Raw genomic sequence first — 24,737 nt, 5'->3', positions numbered from 1 at the left:
ATGACGCTGGCCATTTACCTAAGCAGTAATCTAAGCATCAGAAAATGGCTCCTTTCCACTGAAGAAAAGCAGCATCCCTTGCTCTGAATAGAGCATTCACGTCGATGTTGACAGACTCGAGGCTTCCAACCAGCTTCGTCTCAACGGCACATACGACCGATGTATACAGCCTTGACACGACCTAAGGGTTCGAGAACACATCAAATATGTTTAAACCAAGGTAAACACACAGCCTGCTCCAAGAGGTCTATTCAAAAATATAAATCCTCATATGTCAGAATAACACAGCCCGTTGAAGCACTGGGCTTGTCAAGGAAATAATCCACATGGGGGTGTCTCCGTCATTGGATTAGAAAATAGTATTCAAAGAACATATTATAAATAGACTTCTATCGTCCGAACCAAGTAAAAAAGCATGACGAGCGAAAATATGATACGTGCACTGGTCACTCTTACAGCAGAACAGAAAATGTCGCACATACGAGTAAAATCGCCAACATCTTCCTAGCATTTCAATGAAAAAAGTCAAGACTATGGCACGTCAATAATGTCATGACTATTTGTAACCAGTCGAGCAACACATACATCGCCCTTCACAGGAATATCGATTATCGCGCAGTTAATAACCCTGCCTAATACACAAAACCATCGGCTCCCACTGACAGCTAAAAATGAACGCACGCCTGCATTACATTGGTCCAGAGGTAGAAAACATCCCCGCTGCTGCGCACACAACCAATGATCGTCGGCCCTAATAACACATGGCACCCCTAATAAAACCCTACATGATTTACATCCGCGCGACACTTGAGCCCCAAATATCACGCGCTGGGCGCTGCGGCGCCATGCGCCTGTCTATGGAAGCGCAAGAAAACCAATCATATTCCAATGACAGTCTGCCATATTCTGGAGGCACCCCATTAGCGGATGGCCGCACCAGTCGAACTCCAGCCAGCGAGCCATCACCTGAGATCCATTTGGCTGCCCGGCCCCGAGGGCGGTGGGACGGAATGCTTATACGTACGTATCTGACTCTCTATACATGCTCGGCGAGCCGGGCTAAACGGTGGTTACTTCAACACCGCGGTAGGGCACAGTGGAGCGCTGCTATAGCTATGTGGCTGCATCGCGCTCCTCCCGCCCAGGCGCAGAACGCTCCTAGTTCGAACTTCTGAGGTACTGTAGACTATGGAAGAGCCGAAATTGCCGGTTAAGTCAGCAGTTTTGTGGCCTTTCAGAAGACTGTAGATTAAACCCTGTGGCGTGGAAGATGTGGTAGCGACAGCATCGTCGCTGAGTACAAAGCTCAATTGAGGAACTTGTCTGTCCACGGGGTCCATCCCGCGGTAGTAGTTTGCCCGATCACACTGTAGCACACCCCGTCACTAGCACGTGACCCCATCGGCGCCCCATGGTGAGCATCACGTGACGGGGCCGGCCCGGCGCAGCACCGCCGGTAGTCGGGAGTTAGGCGCGGCGGCTCGTCCCAGTAGAGTCAGCGTGGAGGCCAGTGCGAGCCGTGTGGGTGCCGCCGCGCCTCCCGGCAGCTGTACGAACACAGTGGTCACGCCGGCCACACCGTCCGAACACGGCTCCACGGCGGCCGGCCGGACGGGCAGGTCGGGCGAGCGGCGGCGGCGCCGCGCCGCTCCCTGCGCCGTCTCTTCCTCCGGCTGGAGGTGGAGCGTCACCCGAGCGACCGCACGGCGAGCCATGTTCCGCATCTCCGCCTCCTGCTGTCGAGCCGAGCGGCGACGGCTGGTCAGTCGCCGCAGCCGCCACATCGCCACACACAGCGACAGAAATAGGAAGAAGCACGAGAAGAACACCGAGAAAAACACAGCCATGTTCATCTTGTGCTGGTCCTGTCGGAAGAAGACGGTGCCGCGGGCGGGGGTCACCCCCACACTCAGCGCTGCTAGGTAGAACGTGGTAGTCCGTAGGTCATACTGATGCTGCGGTAGCTGTACCGTCAGCCTCCCTCTTACACGACGAACCAGTAGCAGATCTCTCCTCCCAGTCAGCTCGATGAATGTGTTCACCTGAGCGGCAGCACGCGTTACTCTTCGATACAGCGGGGTCGCTGTGCTGTTGGAGAGCGGCGCCGTGTCGCGCCGAGCGCGCAACCCGCCGATGTGATCCTCCGGCTCGGTGTGGTACCTCGGGTCGAACACTATTCTGTGTTCTCCTGTAGAAGAGTTGACCTCCACCTGTAGGGCGTCTTCGTGGGCCGTCAGGTAGACGTCCACAGCACCCTCCGCAACGTCTACCACTAGACGAATGTCCACGTTCAGATACTTGGGATGGGCAGCGAAGAAGACCGTGCGGCCTGACAGCAGGGCGCCCGAGAGGCAGCACGCGCCGCACAGTTCTGTAAGGGAGACAGGGAGGGGGTTAAGCAGGGTGTCGCAGAGCTCTGTAGGGAAGCCGGGTAGGGGGTGTTGCAGACGCAGTACAACAAAAATATCACGCTCGCTGCAGCCTGCAACGGTAAAACATTATATGGTCACTCGATAGGAATAATTGATACATACATCGGATTGCATGACGCTTAGATGTGTCAGCCAATGGCAATCGCTATCAATGGCTACGTCGCAATTATGCATAAGGCATCGGGTCCATTCACACTAGCGAATATCATATACGGCACAACCCGCACTTCTGTGCTACAATATACAGTCACTCGTCCGTCGGCACTCACCGGGTCGGGCCGAGTCGAGGCAGTAGTCGAGGTCGACCTGCATCTGGCGGTAACACTGGTGACCATCGGTCGGCCGGCCGCGGTAGTTGTCGCGGCACTTGATGCACTGAAACACCGCAAAATAAAGACTGAGGTCGGCGCTGAATTATCCACACGGACGCTTCTGATAGGCCGTGACATGTTGTAAGCTTGAAGAACCTACGGTTGAATCAAGCAATGGATAGTAACTACCAGGTACTGCTTCGGTCGCAAATCTACTTCCCACGCTGTCTTAGAAACACATAATTAAACCTAGTTGTATCTATAATCTATCTATTATCTATTATAGTTGTAACCACATAATCACAGTATGTTATGCATAACCCTCGCAGCTCAGCCGCGTACTCTCGGTGCCAAACAAAGCCTTCTCGTGTGTGGCCCGCCCTCACCTGAAGTTCGGAGCAGGGCTGGCCGCGCTTGTAGCCCTCCTGTCGGCAGCTGCGGTCCGACTCGGTGTTGTTGTGACAGTCACAGTCCTCTCCGGTGACAGGGTCACACAGCGTACCATGGCCGTGACAACGACACCTGAGAGGGAACGAGGGTGTCAGCATGGACACATCAGTGACAGTCGTGCCGAGAACTAGATTTTACATGAATACAACATTATTATTATGTGAATACTAATTAGATGCCAATTGAAAAATTGTGGATGCCGAAAATTCAAGTCACAGAAAACAAGTGAACAAGCATTTCGGGTACTGATGGCTCTTAATTCGTGCTTTTCTAGAAATTGCGTAAGTCGACAATGAAACACACATCAGAGACATAGTGCTGAAACCCGAATAAAGCCGAATTACTAAGTAAATTACGCCGTACAGTTATACCGACGACGATAACGATACTCGTTAGCACAGTAAGCAATACTTACGGTCGGCAGTGCTTGTCGGGGCTCTCACTGCCTCGGAAGAAGCCGGGCTGACACTGCTCGCACCGACTACCCAGCGTGTTATGTTTGCACTCCAGGCAGACGGCGTCATGTCGGGCACCCTCGGCCACCAGCTGCTTCAGTTCGGAGCGCGACATTTGACGCAGCTGAAACGGACGCAGAGAACAGACATATTCAGTCAGCGTGCGTGATTCAAAACAGCAAACGCTTTACTCCAGAGCAAAAGAGAGCCGAAATGCGAATGCAAGAAACGAGCCCGATTCGTCACCATTATTACTGCGAACGGCTGCAGCTGCGCACGCAGGTATTAATGGAAACAGTAGATGCAAAGTGACCCATTCCAAGTAAAGCACATCGTAATTGCGTCGTAGTCAGTCATATGGCTCTCGGTTAAATAGAAATGCCTATGAACCGCACAAAATGATGTCCGCTACTCAGACTCTGACAGCTTTCTCCAGCCTACACATTCTTCTCCCACGAGGTCAAGACGACCACCCATGCTTCCACTGGCCCCCACCATTAGCGACCATTCTCACCTCCGATACATTGTACCGAGCAGCCACCTCCGCGGCGATACACGTGTCCGAGTGGCCGTGACAGAACTCCAGACACGACACGCAGCCCTTGCTCGGCTCGCCCACGAAGAACGGCTGACACTTTTCACACTGGTCCCCCTGTGGCGCAGAGATGGGTTGGCGGACGGTTAGCGCCACAAGGGAGAGGTTCAGAGTGTCAGAGATCGGTTCGTTCAGGGTGTCAGGTTCGAAGGTTCAATAACTAGAAGAAACTTGTGTGCGGCAAGGAGGAGCAAAGGACACCAGTCATCGGCTCAGATGACTATCCCTCGTCAGTTAATATCGGCAGTGAGTTCATTACCCTTCACTAAATGACTAAAACGAAGATCAAAGCGAATCGAAAAGTTTTATGCATATGAAGCCACATTTTCAACAATCTCAACAATCAGCTCGTGCTATAATTCAATTGGCTTGATTCAGGAACAAGACAATTACCGATAAATTTATATTACATGCGTGACTGTAGAGCCCTTCCATCATTCCCTCCAATCATTACCAGCACTGACTCCACTCACCATCGTGTTATTGTGACACTTGAGGCACACATCCAGCCGGTCGGGACCGGCGCACTCCGAGTGGCCGTTACACAGACAGTGTCGGCTGCAGTCGTCACCAACGTACGAGAAGTGACACCGACACTGGTTGGGCGCCACGCAGGTGCCCTGAACACACACCTGGTCGCACACGGGCCGACAGGCGTCCCTGCGGGGGAGCGGTGGTGATGTTAGGGAGCAGGGCTTCTCACACAAAGTGTGTGATGGATATGAAGGAAGGAGAGTACATATATAATTAAGACAATGAACACTGACTGATACGCTAGAAAACGACTAAGTATCTGACGCTTCGCTGTGGCAAAGCAGCCCATCCAATGGGAGCACTATTACACAGAAAAATCACTACTACACATAGATAAGAATGCTAATGATGATACATTCCCATTCCGAATCTGTAGCACAGCTGGAACGAGAGTGTTGGCTGCATTCATCGAATCAGCGTTGCAAGACAGCTCAATCAGCTGGAGCCCAAGCCAGTCCCAGCTGTTACGTCAACCCTCCAGCCATGGACACCCTTCACCTGACTCCCCTTGCTCTACCCTTCCCATTCTCCCCAACGCACTTACCCATCGAGCACATATCCGTCACTGCAGACACAGCTGAAGCCATCGGGCCGGTCCACACACGTCTCAGAGAGTGGATCACACGTGTGGTGTCCGTTGGCACACTCGTTTTCTGGCGGACAGCCCGTGTAGTTCCAGGAGATGACCGGCTCAGGAGGAACGGCTGTGTAGTTTAGAGCCAGACAGGAGTCGCGGGGCCGCTCCAGCCCGCCGTCCCAGCAGAGACCAGCGCCGCCCAGAGGCTGCTCCAGGTTACACCAGCTGGGGAGAGAGAGAGCGGTCAGGTTAGGTCAGGTCAAGTTGGGTCAGATCGGCGCCGCTCGGACGCTGCTCTGTTCCAGGTTACACCAGAGGGATTTAATGACCCAGGCTACATTAGCTGCGAGGAAGGGAGGACCAGGTCAGGTCAGCCATCCCAGGCAGTCGATGGGCCAGGTAACACCGGCAACAAGCCCCGCCAAGCTACGGATACATCAGTTTATGCATCGTTTTGATTCTAACAGATGCATAAAACAGAAAAACGTTGGCCGATGGAATCAAAATCAGCTGAGCGAGTAAGTTTATCGATATGCCTATGTAGCTTCAATAGAGGATTTTTGGTAGCAGAGAGTAAGTTGACCTGGCCGCCACGCTTCATATCTATCACTCGGTAGGCATCACAGTACCGGTCCCCACTCTCTTCTCCCTTTTTCACAACTCACCCGCACTCTGGCCGCTGCAGACAGTCGCGGCAGGTCGTGTGGCGCTGACAGGGCAGAGGGCACCGGTCCCCGTCCACTACCAGCGGGCCACACACCCCGGCCGGACACATGAGCGGCTGGTGGCCGGGCCACAGACACTGGCCGAGGCGCGGGCTCCACCAGCACCGGCCGTCACCCTCCTCGAGACAGGTGTCGCAGGAGCGGCGCAGCGCGCACGGCACCTCGCAGGTGGCGGTGTCGTCGACACCGTCAGCCTCGTGCTGGGGCACGCACCGGCCGGTGGGCCACCGCCAGTGGCGACCGGCTGCCGGCGGTGGAAGACGAGTCATAAGGACAGAAAGGGTGGCCAGGTGGGTGGGTATCATAATAAGTGAATTAATGAGGTCACAGTGATGGCGGGAGGAGTCACGGCCTTCCCAACTCTCCGAGAAAAAGTCCGAAAATGATTAAAAATCTGGTAAACAAAGTAAAGCGCAGAAAAAGACGACCGCTAGTTAGGTGTTGCATCTCAATTCAAGACAAGCAACTAAAAATAGTCTCATCACAAAAATACAACACTTCAGCAGCCATATAATACAGGCAATCCTCAGCTCCTTCCCGGATCACGTCCAATCCTAGCCTCCTTACTCACCGCCGTGGTGTGGTAGCCAAGTGCATCCTTTGAGTGTCTGGCAGGAGATGCAGCTGGCGGCCACGTGGCACGGCCAGCGCACACAGAGCGTCTCCTCGCGGTGAGCCAGCCCTAGGGTCACACCCAGTGGCTGCAGGGACTGGCAGATGCCGCTGAATCCGACCAGGCTTATCCACTGACAGGCCTGGAGAGAGCCGCAGAGGGAAAACAGAGGTCAGCTGAGAGAGCGAGCGTAAGAGGGGATGTCAGCGTAAGAGAACATACTCGAGGCATGTGCCAGGGCTTCAGGTAGACAAATGCATTTCAATCAGTATAAATTGTCGTCAAGTGGGTTCCTTTAGCATGCCGTCCTTTCATGATCAGGAAGGGAAACCACCGGCTGAATTTCGACGACCAAGCGATCAATGTCCCACATTTGATATTCCTTTATCTTTCGCCTTTCCGCCGCAAGCCGGGCGCGGCACCCACCTGCGTGTCTGGATAGAGCGGCCAGCGGGCCTCGCACTCCTCACAGCTGGTGAACTGGGAGCAGTTGCGAGACTCCACCACCGAAACGTTGCACCGGCCCCGGTGTCGCGAAGAGAACTCGACAGTGCCGATCTGATTCTCACACACGGCCGGCAACTCCTGGCTGTTGGTGTAGCAGTAGGTGGCGTTCGTTTTGAGACTGATGACCTGACAATAACTGCAGCCGTACTGACCCTTGCACATGTTCTTCTGCAGGTTTAGTTTGCAGAGGTCGTCAGGAAGCTCAATTCGCTGCAGACGTGCCTGCACCTGGCCGCGATATCCACCGAAAAGGTACACGGACTCGTGAAGACGCGCCGCCGCCTGACCCACCACTCCCGGCGCCAGCGTCCCAAACACAGTGTGATCGCGTCCTCCAATACGCAGCCACATATTACACGCAAACAGGTAGGCGAACATATCCCCATCGGACCCCGCCCCACCGAGCAGCAGCAGGTAGTGCTCCGTCGCCACGGCAGCGGGGAACAGGCGCGGCCCGGGCAGGTGGCGCGGCACGGGGTTGATGCCGCTGTCTGCAGGGAGCACGCTCCACCGCCGCCGGCCGTACTGGAAGCTGAGTAGTGTGGCGCTGGCTGCGGCCGATCCCACGCCGGCCTGTACCCCGCCGTACACGTACACCGTGTCGGTGGCGGGGTGGTACGCCGCAGCGTGGCCGTACATGCCTGGAGGGGGGGGGGGGCACAGTGGTTAGTCGGGTGGTGACGATGGGGTCGGAGTAAATCATTTAAAAAAATAGCTTACCTAGACATGCAATAGCTCAGAAAAAGGCAAAAGGTCTTCATTAGTTCTACACTTGAAAATTAAACATTTGCAACATTTTTAAGGCGTCGTTATAAAAAAATGTTTATGTTCCCGCACTGTATGAAGCCATTACGGCATGAATTATGTCATCCTCTGCCGCTCAGTCCGCTCGCTAGACTCACCCATCGGTTTGGTCCCCGTACAGTTGAGCCGCAGCCAGGCGCCGCGCGTAACATCGTACTCCCAGACGTCGTCCAGCCAGCCTCCCTGCGGCGAGACGCCGCCCAGCAGCAGCAGGCTCCGCAGGTTGTCCTTCTTGCGGTAGGTGAGTGTGTGGCCGGCTAGCGGCGGCAGTAGAGCCGGGACCTGTCGGAGTGGGAGTCGGCATCTCAGACTGGCGGACGGACGGATGGACGAAATGACGGATGATGAGTCGGGGAGCAAGGTAGACAAATGAGTCTGGTAGGAGAGTAGCGGACAAACATACGGATTGTGAACATAAATGAACGAATGAGCGTACGGGCCGACGAATTTAGACGGATGGTTGGACAGACGAACAGGCAGCGTGACATGAACACAGTCTGCATCGGCTACAGATATAAACGCAGTTTCGAACACGATACAGCACACGGTCAACTAGACTAGTTAACTAGTTAGTGTCTAGTCTTATCAAGATCATCGTTCAAGCGCGTAATCAGAACAGCCAGGCGGCGCTACTCACCCGAACTTCGTTCCACATCTTGGTCTTAATGTTGAAGCGCCAGCAGTCCCGCAGGAACTCATTACCGTCCGTGCCGCCGTAGATGTAGATCTCCCTCTGTGACGTTACATAGGCGGCCGCATGGAAGAAGCGTCCGCTGGGCAGGTACGGCCTCGACGGCTGGTACTGTACGGTGACCTGCTGCCACGTGTTGCCCCGCGTCTCAAACTGCTGAATATCGTTCAGCGCACCGCGCGACAGTGAGTAGCCTCCGAACAGCCACAGGGAGCTGTAGTGGTCGGCGGTGAGTGTGTGTCCAAACCTCGGCAGCAGCCGGCGGAGGTAGGCCAGCGCCGGCTCCACGTGATGCTCGCTGAACAGCTCTTTAATCACCACGTGGCCGGGCAGCGCTGGCTCCGCGCACGTGGCGCCCACGTAGCCTGGCTCGCAGACCACGCGGCCGTAGCGCGAGTCGCACCGACCGTGCACCAGACCGCCGGGCGGCGAGCACGGGTGGGGCGTGCACTCGGGCCCGCTGTGGTCCGCCCGACACACGCACAGACCAGCTACACACTGCCGGCCGGCCGGACATCGGTCCGGACACCGGAGCACGCGGTAGCTGGCGTTGAACCCCTCCGAGGGTGAGTGCTGCTCGAAGTAGACCGTCATGAAACCTGCGGACGGGAGAGTGGTGAGGGGCGTCAGACGAGCCTGGAAACGTCGGGTGGGAATAAACTAGAAGTTAAAGCTTAAGCACAGCAACCACTATGACCCGCAGAGCGCAGAGTCGCCAGCAGCCACCAGTGCTAAGGTGATTTACGCAAGTCCCGAATGGAGTGATCTTCGACTACTATCAGCCTTTTACAGTCAAAACAAAAAGCCATAATACAAACCTCACCTCTGCAAGGACTAGACTCGACCCTCCATTCCTCCACAGTTTTCTCCATCTAACTATTTATAGTCCCCGTGCATCTAACAACATCTAACCCGCCGCTGACTAAAGTGACTTTATTAACTAAATTGAAATTGACTACATTTAACCATATTCTAACCTGACACTATTCTCCACTTCACCACAACTAACCTGACGATGCGTGCAGCACGGTCTCGGTGCCGTGCTCGGGTGCCGTGTCGTTACAGAGCACGGCCAGCGCGTGCTGCTGTCTGTCCCAGTGGCTCCCCGTCGACAGGTTCTCCGGCAGGCCGTCGTACACGGCCACCTGACTGCGGTCACAAGGCACGTGGGGAAGAGCGCCCACACGCAGCTCCAGCGTCTGCTGCGGGCTGGAACACCGGGACAGGGGGTTACGAAAACTAGGTTCGGGTGAGTTGCAGGAGTTAAACTTGCACATTAGATGACGCAAGGCAATTTTGATCAACACGGACAGTATATGTAAATGACTCTCAATATGCCCGATCAAGACTTACGTATATTAGGTATGTAAAAAAGTCCCGCGTTGAAATAAGCGGTCTGCGCTCGTTTCCATCCAGCAAAGTTAATTTTCTTTAGTTCCGATCATAAGGACATAAGTCATTAGCTGACCATTAGCACCCGTTCAGCTATAATTTCCAACAGGCACAAGTTCCATAATACGCACACCGTCGCATCCCCAAGCAGTACATAACAGTCAACCACAGTTATATAACTAGTATCCAATCACTAAGAAAGATTAGACTGCCAGTGCCGATTGCCTACCTGTCGTATATGGGCGTGTGGTAGAGGTCGTCAAACACCGTGATGATCCACACACAGTGAGTATCGTGCGGCGGGCCGCGGCCGGCCGGTGGTCGGTCCCGCTCACAGCCAATGTAGCCCTCGGTGGCCGAGAGGGTGACCCCGCGGGACGAGCAGCCCAGGTAGCACACGCCGCCGTCACTGAGGGGAGAGGGAAGGGTGTAACTATGGAGGAACGGGAGTGGTATATATTTGTCTCGAATAGAACGAATAGTTTAGTGGTAACTCAGTCATGCTTGTGCCCTGTGGAGAGGCAATCGACAAAGATGCAACGGGTGGCACAAATCCACACCCAGGTACTCGTATAATAAAAAAAGGACCATTTAGCAATATAGCATCACAACTCACAGTCATATTAACAACAAAATCCCTGTATTGCAATTACATCACACCATGTCTGAAAACTACCCATCCAGCACATCATCATGAGCCACGTCCACAATATCCCATTCTCCCTCCTTTTATCCTACCTCCTGCCTCCCTGACTGGCTCATACCGTGGGTCCCCGAAGTAGACCCTGATTGGCTAATGGCTCTCCTAATGGCTAATGGCTGGCTATCCCTACCCATACCGTACCGCGGGTCTCCGAAGTATCCGTCGGCACACCGCTCGCAGCTGTCTCCCTCTGTGTGGTCGCGGCAGAAGCAGCGGCCCGTGGCGAGGTCACACACGTTCCGGCGCGGGTCGCCGTGACCGTTACAGTGGCACGGCTGGCAGCCGGACGGAGCCGTGGCGTTACCGAAACTGCCCACACTGTGGAGCGGAGAGAATGATGGTGAGAATGGAATCGACAGTAAAACTATAGAGGAGCGTCACGAATTCCCATTAAGTGCATAATGTGTAATGAAACAAACAAATGCTAGGGTAGGCCAAGTTAAAATTGGCATTCTATTGATGGACTGGCGGAAACTTATAAATATTCAAACTCAATACTAAGCATCCGTCATATCCAACGACACCTCTCCTCCCTAAGCCCGTCCGACGTTCCCCATTTACACTTATACTGGATCCCTGTGTCTGTCTGTTCCCTATCCCTCCATCTGTCTGTCTGTCCGTCCGTCTGTCCGTCCGTACCTGCAGAGCTGGCAGTGTGCTCCGGTGGTCCGGTGCTGGCAGGCGTCACACGAGCCCGGTCCTTCACTGCACGTCGAGTGGTTGTGGCAGCCGCAGTCCGTCTTACAGTCGACGCCAGTCCAGCCGAGCAGACAGTGACACTTGTAGTCGGGCGGGCCCGAGCAGTCACCCGGACGGCAGTCTTCGACACAGCTGGTGAACGAGAGTGGCAGGGTGAGGGAATGTATCCCGACCGACAAAGACAAAGCGGCATTCTACTGTAACGATTGTAGCTATAAAAATAGGAAGTTATAGTTATCTAACTAATTAATCCAGCTAAGGTATTAGGCCAGGAAAATACGGGAAGTCGTCAAACACGGAAGCCACGTCGTTACACTGGCATAACGAAGCAGTCACACCGTCACCACTGCGGTGCCGGGTCGCAAATAAACATTACAATATATGTTGAATTACTGCATTTCTCTGACCACGCACATATCCGAGACTTTACTTATACTCACGTCCTGTTGCAGGTCTCGCGCCCATCACCGGCGAATCCCACGTTGCACGTGCACGTGAAACTCCCGTGCGTGTTGGTGCAAGTGGCGTTCTCGTGGCAGTCATGCGTCTCCAGTCTGCACTCGTCCACATCAGGGCAGTCAATAAACGCCCACCGCTGGCGGTCCGCCGGGCAGGCGCGGCCGGCCGCCGGCGCCTCCAGCGAACCCGAGACGCACACACCGCGGGTCGGATCCGCCTCATCATAACACCACCCACAGCCCAGCGAACGTAGGCAGGAAGCACAACTGCTGAACGCTGCACACGTGTGGCATTGCATCTGTCGAAGGCGACGCTCGGCGCGCAGCTGGGCGGCGGCGTCGGCGGGCGCCGGGAGAAGCGCTAGCCGTCGGAACTCGGCAGAGTGACGCTGGTGGTCACGATCCACCCACTGGCGACACTGGGAGAACTGGAACCGTGACGTGTAGGTCGACAGCAGGAAACACTCCTGTCGAAAAAAGAAGCAGGTGGTTAAACTTTACCCGTTTGTTTATAAAACAGTGAGGGGATATCAGGTGATTCGCCTATATCCGCGCTCTAGCCAACGGAAGGATGGGTCTAAGAATGCAGGATTAAAATTCAGACGATTTTAACGCAATGACGCGTTTTAGACCATTCTCTCAGACGTCTTAACACCTAATGTGCAACAATATGTCGGCCAAACTCAAAGCCATCATCTGGCATCCTACCGTTCCATCGCATCCCACTCCACTACGGCCCACTCTCCCAATCCTTCCACTTCTTTCGCTCCACCATCGTCCATCAGCTACTCTTCCCGTCCCACTAGTCCCCCCACTCACATTGGTCTCAGTACACCACGAGCAGCCGCCGATCAGACACGAGGCACAGTCCGCTCTGCTGTGACACGGCGGCGGGCAGTCGTCCGGCCTGCTGACGGCTCCCGGTGCGACGCGGTGACAGCGCCCCTCCTCGGGTACCCACTGACACCCCGCGGCCGTGCAGCCACCGCACTCCACCTGCTGACTGCAGGCGGGGCACAGGCTCGGGGTGAGGGTCAGCAGGCGGCCGCAGGCGGCGCGTCGGTCCAGGCGCGGCAGGCAGACGCCGTCCGAGGCGCACCAGCCGCAGAGAGAGTCGGCCAGACACGCCAGGCAGGTGGTCAGACGGGCGCACGAGCCGTTCGCGTACGGCTCCAGGAACTCGAAAGTCAGCGGCTCCTGTTGGCGACAGAAGAGGCGGGGCGAGGGGGTTAGGTTTGGTCGTACAAAATACCAGCGATTAGAAGGAATGAGACAGGCACCACTCAGTTTATAAGGTTCAAAAATTCAGATACTGTGGTCAGAGTGGTAAAACACTAGCGATACTAGCCCACTAAGCGAGTTTGTCACGGCCCGACGTGCGGGTTGGAACAGCTTAGATGTTAAATGCGACCAAGACATTTAAAATACCAACAACATAATCATACTTGCAAAGAAAAGAAGCTACAACTTAATATTACAAACACAATGAATTAATGCTTCTACGCATGATATATATAACCACCAGGCTTCTCCACATTCCAAACCATGCTGTCCTGCCCGAATCACACACCACTGACCATTTTCTGCGAGGCGGCTCCGTTCCACTCTAGCCGCACATCCGTGTCCAGAGGCGCCGTCGGACGCGGCTCGGTGCCAGCCGGTCGGTTCACACTGAGTCTCAGCAGGTACGAGTGACGCTCACCGCCGGCTAGGAGAGGAGAGTGGTCGCCGCGTATGGCCTCCACGCGGACCGGCTGCGGCGCGTGCGTGGTGGTACTGCTTACCACCTCCTGTAGGGAGAGGTGGGGAGAGGGGTGAGAAATGAGGGATTGAGCAGGGACATCATTATGACAGTTCTTTTAGCTGCGAGCTCATATCTATATGAGCTCGCAGAGTAGAGGATATTCGCTTCTCAGTACATATACTTTTCCGAAGATATCTGACTTGGAAATGGTGATGCACCAAAAGAGCTGAACTCAAAAAATTACCACCAAAGAAAATATGCCATCGACGATTCTGTAGCAGCCACGCAAACAAGCAAGTAGTTTCAGCAGCGAAACATAAAAATAAAGACCTGGCTACACTATGCGTTTTCTGTGTGCGTTTTTGCGGGTTTGCGGGTTTTGCGTAATATCGTTCTAGAAAAAAAATAACGATATTGGGTTTTTGCGATGTTTATTATATTAAAGTTTAGTTACTATAAGAGTTGTAGTAACTTTTGTATATAACTAATGTAAAAGTTATATTATTTATAACTTTTTTCTAGAACGATATTACGCAAAAAAACGCAAACCCGCAAAAAACGCAAGCAGAAAACGCATAGTGTAGCCAGGCCTTAAGTATTTCAAACATGATTTGTTCGAAACGATGAAACAACTCCAAATAACTTCCACCTTCAAAATTCACTCTACGCCGCCTTATCCTTAATTGTTCCTCTCCCAGACACCCTTTCTCACTTTCCGTCGACTCACCAGTCGCTCCCAGTCCCTATCACGAGACAGCTGCAGCTGTGATGATGCCCGTCCGCTGGTAGTGACAAAGAGCCGCAGGTACGGGTCCACCTTGGGCCGACTGCCCAGCGGGTGCACAAAGCCCTGCACACGGGCCTCGGCTAACGCGGAGACCTCGGGACCGAACGCCTCAGCCGCGGCCGGGAAGGTGAGCCATGTCGAGTTGATGATGCGGACCTGGGGATGAGGGGCGAATGAGGGGTTATCTGAGAAGATGACATCCGAGAACGGCGACTGCGCAAGTTATAAGAAACGGGCGGATCTTGTTCATGATTCACTTTAGTATACCGAGACACTATACACTGCAAAGATACTAATGTGGAGCTTAGTTAATGGAGCTTCAAAATGGATCCATGAGGTCATTTCGCGACCCGTAATTCAAAAATCAACATCATTCATCTTTGCAACAGCTATGTAGCTCAAAACCACTAACACTAATGCTTCTTCGCTTCCTGAACCTCGGTACTAGGCCATACCCCTCCTTCCCAACCTGTCCAGTGATCCCGACCCGAACCCTGCTGAACCCACCTCATCAGGCCACTGAGGGTCGGCCGGACTCATGTACACACTGAGTGTCAGGCCGGGTCGGAAGTCACGCGTTCGACACTCCTCCAGCCGTGTGATGTCGGTGCCATTGGAGCCCCACCAGCCGACCACGCCTGACGGGGTCTCCGAGCCGGAGCCGCACTGGCCCGGAACACCTGGGCAAAGGGGGCGTAGGGTGAATGATGTGACGCCAAAGGCGACGTTGGAAAAGGCACTGGTCGGGAACACTTGGACAGAGGAGACACGGCATTTATAGTGGGACACCACAACGGGAGAGAAGAATATATACACTATTTACCGACGGCTAGATAGATCTAGTCATACTGTAACAACAATGAACGATCTTCATTCGACCTCCGTATTATACGAATCTCCCCAGCTTCCAGCAGAGCTAAATATGTTGATACCCCGCATACTCATTCTCATAATTCCCGGTTCCCGCAGGTCACTCACCGTCGGCGCGGTGGCAGGCGGCATTCTGGACGCACCAGGCGCAGCCGGCGCCGTGCACCACACACGCCTGGCAGTGTCGGAGCGCTGCGCACACGCCCGGGCACGGAGACGACTGCAGGTTACTGGTACACGCGCTGCCCTGGCTGCGGCCCACACAGCGACCCTGCGGGCACCAGCCGCACACGGGGTTGGCCGTGCACGACGACTGGGTGTTGTGGCGCGCGCACATGGCATCCCGGCTGGCCGGCCGGCTGGCGGGTGCCACCATGGTGTCGGGGAGGGTGTAGGCCAGCAGGTGACCGGACACGGAGCCGTGGTAGCCGCCGAACATGAGTAGCGTGCTGCCGTCCAGTAGGGAGGCCGACGAGCCGAACAGACCGAACGGCAGCGGGTACGTGGACGCTGTGGAAAGGAGGCGAACAGGTCAGACCAGGTCAGAGTGGCTAGCAACAGCGGAAGAGAGAAAACAGGCACGAAAAGGTTTTTAAACGGCAAACCCACGTCAAACAGGGGCTAACAGGATAAAAATTAGCCGATACAGTGAGCATTCTTTGTTAAAAACATAACTACGCTTAAGCTTAACAAGAAAACAATAGACCACATTAGACACTTCATCCTTGACTTATTGGCCAACTCAGCCTTGACTCAATTAAGACCGTGGCCGCCTACTCACAGTCTGATGTCATCTCGAGGACGCCGTGGTTGACCCAGGTGTGGCAGCGAAGGCTGTAGAAGAAAATCTGGTGGTCGTAGCACACGTTTTCCCGTCGGTGACGGTGGGTGTACCCGCCGAACACCACCATGTAGTCGCCTGTCGGAAGTAAGCACGAAACATATCAGCAACAGTCAGGGCGGAATTAGTCCGACATTTATTACAAACCGAAAACAGTCTCAATCAACCATCAGCTGGCAATTTGAACAAACATATTGCAGTCATTTGAAGATAAACAACAACAGCTGATGGCGTGCGCACAGAGTTTCCATAGCTAACTGAAAAAAAAACTTAAGCAATTTTATGGCTCATTGAAGAGCTTTTTTCCACTACAACTGAGTCATCATTTGATCACCGTTTGGCAGCAAAATTTAGTGATTCGGACAGACCCGTCCCCAAAGAAACTCACCGGCGATCTGCGCCACGTGGAAGGCGCGCTCGAGCGGCACGTGCGTGTCGAGCTGCTGAGCGGGCGGATACACCAGCTCAGACCAGACGAGCTCCCTCACATGGAACGCAAACAGCCGGTGAGACAGCATCGGTAGTCGATCGATGTCCACCGCCAGTCCTCCATAGACGAGCAGAGAGTCGGATGCCGCGTGGTAGAGCGTCGAGTGACCCACCAGACGGAGACTGAGCTCACTGCCACCACGGGGAGATACGATCTCCCAGTGTGCGCCGGACGCGTCCACCGTCAGCTTCCAGAGGTCGCCGTGTACGGTGTCCCCGGCGCCGGCTCCGGCCAGTAGGTACAGTGCGCCCTCCGGGCCGGTGGTGAGAGTGTGGTGCACGCGCGCAGTGGGTCGCGGACGAGCCGCCAGCGGTCGCCAGGCGCCCGAGGTGACGTTATACGACCAGAGATCGTCTAGAAGGCGGCGATCGGCTCCCTGGCCGCCGTGGATGAGGAGCTGGTCAGTGCCGAGAACGGCGGACGCGTGACCGAACCGCGCCGGCGGCCAGCAGAAGTCGCGCGGTGGCGAGCCGCAGACTTCCTCTGGCGTTCGCCGCCTCCAGACACCACTGCTTAGGTCATACTCAGCCAGATCATCCAGAGCGCTGTTGAGATCGTACCCTCCAAACACCACAAACCGACGCGCTGTCGGGAACAGCGCAGCGGCGTGGCGCGCACGGGCCAGGGACGGCGCCTCGTCTAGGACGTGCCACCGGTTACCGGGCCGGCCGCCGCCCAGGCCGCAGTCCCGGCCCGAGAAGCCCGGTCGGCAGAGGCAGCCGTCCTGTCCGCAGGCGCCCTGACCGGCGGCAGCGTGACAGTCGGCCGGACAGCGCGGCCACTGGCAGCGCGGCCCGACCCGGTCCGGCTGACAGCGACACACGCCCGCCTCGCAGCGGCCCACGCCCGAACAGTCGCCCGGGCACTCGGTCACCGCGTACCGCGCCAGGAACCCGGACATGACGTAGTTCTTGTCGCTGAAGAATAGCACCGTCATCTGTGGGGGAGAAAAATAGCGCATCAGACTTGAACAGTGGACACACCAAATGGTTAAATTACTGATGGTAGCCTATTACAATGCATCGTTTATAACAAAAAAAAAAAAAGATCAGAACGGTCGTCGTCAATGGTATCCTCACTGACTCACTCTCATTTCTCACTCCTAACTCCGACTCCTACTCAATGAGTAGTACTCATCGTTCCCGACTCGAGTAGCGGCGGCACCGACTCGCCAACTGAGCCCTCCTCCCAAACACATAGTCCGCCACAAACTCACCGTTCCCGACTCGGCGACCAGCGGCGGCGGCACCATCCCCCTAACTCACTCCTAACTCCTAGCTCCGCCTCAAACTCACCGTTCCTGACTCGGCGACCAGCGGCGGCGGCACGGTCCGCCCCCGGCCGCTGAAGCTGCCCAGTAGCCGGGTGTGCGGCTCGATACCGTCGTACACAAACACCTGGTCGTAGGAGCACTCCGTGTCCAGCTCTTCGAACGTCAGCAATATGTAGTGGCCGGCCGTGCCGTTAGCTGTCGACAGAGGGGAAGGGAGTTCGGTGATGTCACAAGACCGGCATGGGGAAATTGATCTGGGTCCCACGGACATAATCGAACTTAGAATACACCAGCCTATCACAAATTAACTTGACCGTATTTAAAAGTTAAAACGACATACAGTTGTAGCAAAAAGAAGTAGGTGGTATATAGCAAAACAACGTTTTGGCGAATCAACAACACTGCCTGAATGCAGCGCACCGTCATGCTGCTTTGTCCCGTCGACTCACGTTTGATGATCCACTGGCAGTAGGTGTCATTGCCGTGCTCGCCGGGCCCGTCACCGATGACGCCGCTCTCGGCCGTCATCAGATGACGGTCTCGGCGGCAGGCGCCGGCAGCGACGGCCGCACAGCAGAGCAGTGCCGCCGCCGCCAGGGGTAGCCGCCATGGCGGCCACATGTTGGCCAGCGGGCCAGCTTAGCGGGATTCACGCCTGGAATGAGCGGCGGGCGACAGAGGGGTTAGTCGGAGGCGTACACGTGTTGGAAACAGAGCGAGAACGATCTGTGATCAGTGGAGTAACCTGTAATTACTTAGCGTAAGCACATTCGCTAGTGTATGCCGTACGGATAAAGTAGCTGGCAAAAAATGTCCACAATCATATTGCCGTTCGTGTGAACCTAGTGGGTAAGGTTTCCGTCCCAAGGCTCGGTCGCATGGGATTCGAGGCTGAAAAAAAGCATGTTGTTGGGCCATCCTGGAAAGAAATTTGAAATTTGGGCAGCGTAATAGGGCAGGCTAACTTTCAATTAAACGATAAATTTACGGTGATAAAGTACGCATTTTACCGACAACAAAGAGTCACATTCAATTATAATCATGCCCTAAAACTGATCGCCAAAGACTACTATCGAAACATTATAGACGTCAGAGAAACGCTGCACCTTGCAAAGCCACCGTCCACCGACGTATGCCGTACGCCGCGCCCTTCTAGCCCCCTTCGAGAGCATGACGGTGAATTAATACCGATCTCGGTACTATTCCACAACACCCGGTCTATCACGATGCACTGTTCCGTCTGGGCCAGTCACCCCACCGACACCGAGGTGACAGCCTGAGCCGCGACGCCGCAGTCCCGTTCGGCATACCCCAGAATCATGGACACCTGGCGGTTCTACAGCGAGCTGACGGAGCCTGACGACTACAACGGGCTCGGGCGAGCGGCTCAGGTCGGCCGGCCGGGGCGGCCCGTCACCGTCTCCCTCCACGAGACGCCGGTGCCGCTCGTGTGCGTCACGCTCTTCGTCATCCTGCTGACTCCGCCCGAGTACTGGCTCCTGCGCAACTGCCTGGTGCTCGGTATGTTTGTGGGATACGCCGGCTGCCGGTGCTATCGTCTGTTCTGCGGTGATGAGACGCGAGACGTGGAGCCGCTCAGCCGTCCCGGGCCGACCAAACCGCCGCCCGCCTGGAGCGCCGCTGACGCTGACGCCGCCGCTGACGCCGCCGCTGCCGCCGCCGCTGCCGCCGCTGATGACGACGGAGGGAACCCGCCGCCAGCCTATCACTGTGCTGTGCAGGTCGATGCTGGTCAGCAGCCGTCAAATTTCACCAAGTCCATGACGCAGTACGGCAGTGTCGGATTGTAGCGATCGTTTAAGTTCCCATCAAGTCAAGAGAACATGCTTCTGGACCCCTGGAACACCTCTAGCTAGAGTGTGGCAGTGTGTACACAATAATCCAGCATTGCAGAAATAGTGATCAGTGAGGTGCACCCCAATTCTAAGCATTGCACAAATAAATATCAGTGTGGTGGTTGTGGTGTCTGGCAGTGCTGGGTCAGCTTGGTTGCAGTACCTAACTGTAATCAGTAGCACTTGAGGCAGCAGAAAGTTGACAGTGATAACCAAAAACAGGTGATCAAAAGCAGTTAAAATACTTCTAAGCAACTGGTCACATATTCATACATTGAAGAATACTACTTATTCTAGTATGTTACATTTAAACAAAGAACAAAACACAAATGGCTTATGCAAACAAAATGGTTATCTAGTTCTAGGGCATTATTCAGGCAACTCTTGAGCCAGAATGATGGATTAATTAGTGTCACCTTGGACTTTGGAAATTGGAGCCGTTGGAATTTACAAAACAGGGTGAGGAAATAAGACCAATTCAACATTTTTGGAGCTTGCATGTAGACAGTTTTTACTTTTTATAGCTCCACCGTTTTGACTTGTAATTAATTAATGCTGTAGGAACTCCATGTACCTATAAAGCTCCATTTTCTACAGCCTTGCATTTGGCAAACACAAGACTCATGAAATGACAGCCAACAGGTAAAGCACAGCAGTCAGCAGTCAGCACACAAACACACAGACACACATACCCACACACAATAGCCTGGTTCATTGACTGTCTTTGATAAAAATAACCACATTTTTAAAAGAAACGAGTGACATAAATTCATAAATTGATGCATAACCATTATTTGTATTTGATTTGTATGGCATGCCCACCTCACCTTCAACTCATTCAGTTGATTCCTGAAGGACATAAGGCCCTCTGCGAAACTGAAACGTGTCGTGGAATAAAATAGGTATATCTTGAAGTAAAGTCTTTAGTTATCCCACATACCAAACGACAACCGCACCCGTGTAAAATTTAATGTATTATTGAATAATTGCCAAACAGCACATGAGAGCGACACAAAAAAAACTGCGCCTCAATTGTCGCGTGGTGAATAAACTAACTGCTGTCAATTTAGCAGCACTTTGATTATCCAACTACAGTTTGATATTCAGGGTGCGTCGATTTCGCCCAAACTTGCCCCAGGGACCAAGTCTGACACGCTGAGCACGAATCTGGTGTCAGAAATCCGCTATTCTCAACCGATCACCCAAATTTACCGTTTTTGAGTTCGTCCATCTACAGATTGACAAACTCCAGGGGCCATCGATTTGGCCCAAAAATGGGTCCAGGGGACCAAGTCTGACACGCTGAGCACGAATCTGGTGTCAGAAATCCGCTTTTCTCAACCGATCACCCAAATTTATCGTTTTTGAGTTCGTCCATCTACAGATTGACAAACTCCAGGGGCCATCGATTTGGCCCAAAAATGGGTCTAGGGGACCAAGTGTGACACGCTGAGCACGAATCTGGTGTCAGAAATCCGCTATTCCCAACCGATCGCCCAAATTTACCGTTTTTTTTGAGTTCGTCTATCTACAGATTGACAAACTCCAGGGGCCATCGATTTCGCCCAAAAATGGGTCTAAGGGATCAAGTGTGACACGCTTAGCACGAATCTGGTGTCAGAAATCCGCTATTCTCAACCGATCACCCAAATTTACCGTTTTTGAGTTCGTCCATCTACAGATTGACAAACTCCAGGGGCCATCGATTTGGCCCAAAAATGGGTCTAGGGGACCAAGTCTGACACGCTGAGCACGAATCTGGTGTCAGGAATCCGCTATTCTCAACCGATCACCCAAATTTATCGTTTTTGGGTTCGTCCATCTACAGATTGACAAACTCCAGGGGCCATCGATTTGGCCCAAAAATGGGTCTAGGGGACCAAGTGTGACACGCTGAGCACGAATCTGGTGTCAGAAATCCGCTATTCTCAACCGATCACCCAAATTTACCGTTTTTTGAGTTCGTCCATCTACAGATTGACAAACTCCAGGGGCCATCGATTTCGCCCAAAAATGGGTCTAAGGGACCAAGTGTGACACGCTGAGCACGAATCTGGTGTCAGAAATCCGCTATTCTCAACCGATCACCCAAATTTACCGTTTTTGAGTTCGTCCATCTACAGATTGACAAACTCCAGGGGCCATCGATTTGGCCCAAAAATGGGTCTAGGGGACCAAGTCTGACACGCTGAGCACGAATCTGGTGTCAGGAATCCGCTATTCTCAACCGATCACCCAAATTTACCGTTTTTGAGTTCGTCCATCTACAGATTGACAAACTCCAGGGGCCATCGATTTCGTCCAAAAATGGGTCTAAGGGACCAAGTGTGACACGCTGAGCACGAATCTGGTGTCAGAAATCCGCTATTCTCAACCGATCACCCAAATTTACCGTTTTTGAGTTCGTCCATCTACAGATTGACAAACTCCAGGGGCCATCGATTTGGCCCAAAAATGGGTCTAGGGGACCAAGTCTGACACGCTGAGCACGAATCTGGTGTCAGGAATCCGCTATTCTCAACCGATCACCCAAATTTACCGTTTTTGAGTTCGTCCATCTACAGATTGACAAACTCCAGGGGCCATCGATTTGGCCCAAAAATGGGTCTAGGGGACCAAGTGTGACACTCTGAGCACGAATCTGGTGTCAGAAATCCGCTATTCTCAACCGATCACCAAAATTTACCGTTTTTGAGTTCGTCCATCTACAGATTGACAAACTCCAGGGGCCATCGATTTGGCCCAAAAATGGGTCTAGGGGACCAAGTGTGACACTCTGAGCACGAATCTGGTGTCAGAAATCCGCTATTCTCAACCGATCACCAAAATTAACCGTTTTTGAGTTCGTCCATCTACAGATTGACAAACTCCAGGGGCCATCGATTTGGCCCAAAAATGGGTCTAAGGGACCAAGTCTGACACGCTGAGCACGAATCTGGTGTCAGAAATCCGCTATTCTCAACCGATCACCCAAATTTACCGTTTTTGAGTTCGTCCATCTACAGATTGACAAACTCCAGGGGCCATCGATTTGGCCCAAAAATGGGTCTAGGGGACCAAGTCTGACACGCTGAGCACGAATCTGGTGTCAGAAATCCGCTATTGTCGACCGATCACCCAAATTTATGGCCCCTGGATGGCCCCTGGATCGATGGCCCCTGGCCGGAGTTTGTCATCTGTAGATGGACGAACTCAAAAACGGTAAATTTGGGTGATCGGTTGAGAATAGCGGATTTCTGACACCAGACTCGTGCTCAGCGTGTCACACTTGGTCCCCTAGACCTATTTTTGGGCCAAATCGATGACCCCTGGAGTTTGTCAATCTGTAGATGGACGAACTCAAAAACGGTAAATTTGGGTGATCAGTTGTGAATAGCGGATTTCTGACACCAGATTCGTGCTTAGCGTGTCAGACTTGGTCCCCTAGACCCATTTTTGGGCCAAATCGATGGCCCCTGGAGTTTGTCAATAGCTGTAGATGGACGAACTCCAAAACGGTAAATTTGGGTGATCGGTTGAGAATAGCGGATTTCTGACACCAGATTCGTGCTCAGCGTGTCAGACTTGGTCCCCTAGACCCATTTTTGGGCCAAATCGATGGCCCCTGGAGTTTGTCAATCTGTAGATGGACGAACTCAAAAACGGTAAATTTGGGTGATCGGTTGAGAATAGCGGATTTTTGACACCAGATTCGTGCTCAGCGTGTCACACTTGGTCCCCTAGACCCATTTTTGGGCCAAATCGATGGCCCATGGAGTTTGTCAATCTGTAGATGGACGAACTCAAAAACGGTAAATTTGGGTGATCGGTCGAGAATAGCGGATTTCTGACACCAGATTCGTGCTCAGCGTGTCACACTTGGTCCCCTAGACCCATTTTTGGGCCAAATCGATGGCCCCTGGAGTTTGTCAATCTGTAGATGGACGAACTCAAAAACGGTAAATTTGGGTGATCGGTTGAGAATAGCGGATTTCTGACACCAGATTCGTGCTCAGCGTGTCACACTTCGTCCCCTAGACCCATTTTTGGGCGAAATCGATGGCCCCTGGAGTTTGTAAATCTGTAGATGGACGAACTCAAAAACGGTAATTTTGGGTGATCGGTTGAGAATAGCGGATTTCTGACACCAGATTCGTGCTCAGCGTGTCACACTTAGTCCCCTAGACCCATTTTTGGGCGAAATCGATGGCCCCTGGAGTTTGTCAATCTGTAGATGGACGAACTCAAAAACGGTAACTTTGGGTGATCGGTCGAGAATAGCGGATTTCTGACACCAGATTCGTGCTAAGCGTGTCACACTTGGTCCCCTAGACCCATTTTTGGGCGAAATCGATGGCCCCTGGAGTTTGTCAATCTGTAGATGGACGAACTCAAAAACGGTAAATTTGGGTGATCGGTTGAGAATAGCGGATTTCTGACACCAGATTCGTGCTCAGCGTGTCACACTTGGTCCCCTAGACCCATTTTTGGGCGAAATCGATGGCCCCTGGAGTTTGTCAATCTGTAGATGGACGAACTCAACAACGGTAAATTTGGGTGATCGGTTGAGAATAGCGGATTTCTGACACCAGATTCGTGCTCAACGTGTCAGACTTGGTCCCTGGGGCAAGTTTGGGCGAAATCGACGCAACCTGAATATCAAACTGTAGTTGGATAATCAAAGTGCTGCTAAATTGACAGCAGTTACTACATTTACCACAAAAACAGTAAACAAATGACGTCATCAAAACTAATTTACATTCTGCTTGCTTGTTTAGTTTTCTGGAGGTTATAGAACCTGACTTTAAAATACATTGTGGAAAGGAACTAAATGATATTCGGTATCCCAAAAATGATAGTTAAAAGATCAAAAATAAAAAACTTTTTTTTTCGTTAGGGGAACGATGGCGAAAAGGCTTTACTTTTGATGACGTCATTTCAAGATCACTTC

General features: G+C 53.3%; 1 protein-coding gene across 1 annotated transcript; it reads right to left on the bottom strand.

Annotated features, from left to right (window-relative positions):
- Positions 1-146: 146 nt before the first annotated feature.
- On the bottom strand, positions 147-20,769 carry LOC122390161 (multiple epidermal growth factor-like domains protein 8). The gene is made up of 27 exons (XM_043382843.1): positions 20,635-20,769; positions 18,401-18,606; positions 17,974-18,146; positions 16,577-17,615; positions 16,129-16,266; positions 15,456-15,857; positions 14,985-15,157; positions 14,418-14,633; positions 13,524-13,736; positions 12,766-13,143; positions 11,929-12,413; positions 11,429-11,620; positions 10,931-11,107; positions 10,316-10,495; positions 9,704-9,903; positions 8,641-9,293; positions 8,102-8,285; positions 7,119-7,840; positions 6,651-6,834; positions 6,020-6,323; positions 5,322-5,579; positions 4,717-4,903; positions 4,163-4,300; positions 3,609-3,772; positions 3,130-3,265; positions 2,702-2,807; positions 147-2,371 (listed from the first exon to the last, which is right to left on the bottom strand). Exons 2-27 carry the CDS (start codon positions 18,570-18,572, stop codon positions 1,422-1,424), a joined length of 8,124 nt encoding a protein of 2,707 aa, XP_043238778.1. The 5' UTR covers positions 18,573-18,606; positions 20,635-20,769; the 3' UTR covers positions 147-1,421.
- Positions 20,770-24,737: the final 3,968 nt, after the last annotated feature.

This window comes from Amphibalanus amphitrite, unplaced genomic scaffold, assembly GCF_019059575.1.
Source record: "Amphibalanus amphitrite isolate SeventyFive unplaced genomic scaffold, NRLGWU_Aamphi_draft 000384F_arrow, whole genome shotgun sequence".
Taxonomy (NCBI): domain Eukaryota; kingdom Metazoa; phylum Arthropoda; class Thecostraca; order Balanomorpha; family Balanidae; genus Amphibalanus; species Amphibalanus amphitrite.
Note: the sequence above shows the minus strand (reverse complement) of the source record. Positions and strands in the feature narration are given on the sequence as shown.

Coding starts and splice junctions, on each gene's coding strand:
- LOC122390161 (XM_043382843.1), bottom strand. CDS start 18,572: ATGTGGCCGCCATGGCGGCTACCCCTGGCGGCGGCGGCACTGCTCTGC. Junction 11,621..11,928: donor CGCGAGACCTGCAACAGGAC/GTGAGTATAAGT, acceptor CTCGTTCACCAG/CTGTGTCGAAGACTGCCGTC. Junction 2,808..3,129: donor AGCCCTGCTCCGAACTTCAG/GTGAGGGCGGGC, acceptor GCGGTGTTTCAG/TGCATCAAGTGCCGCGACAA.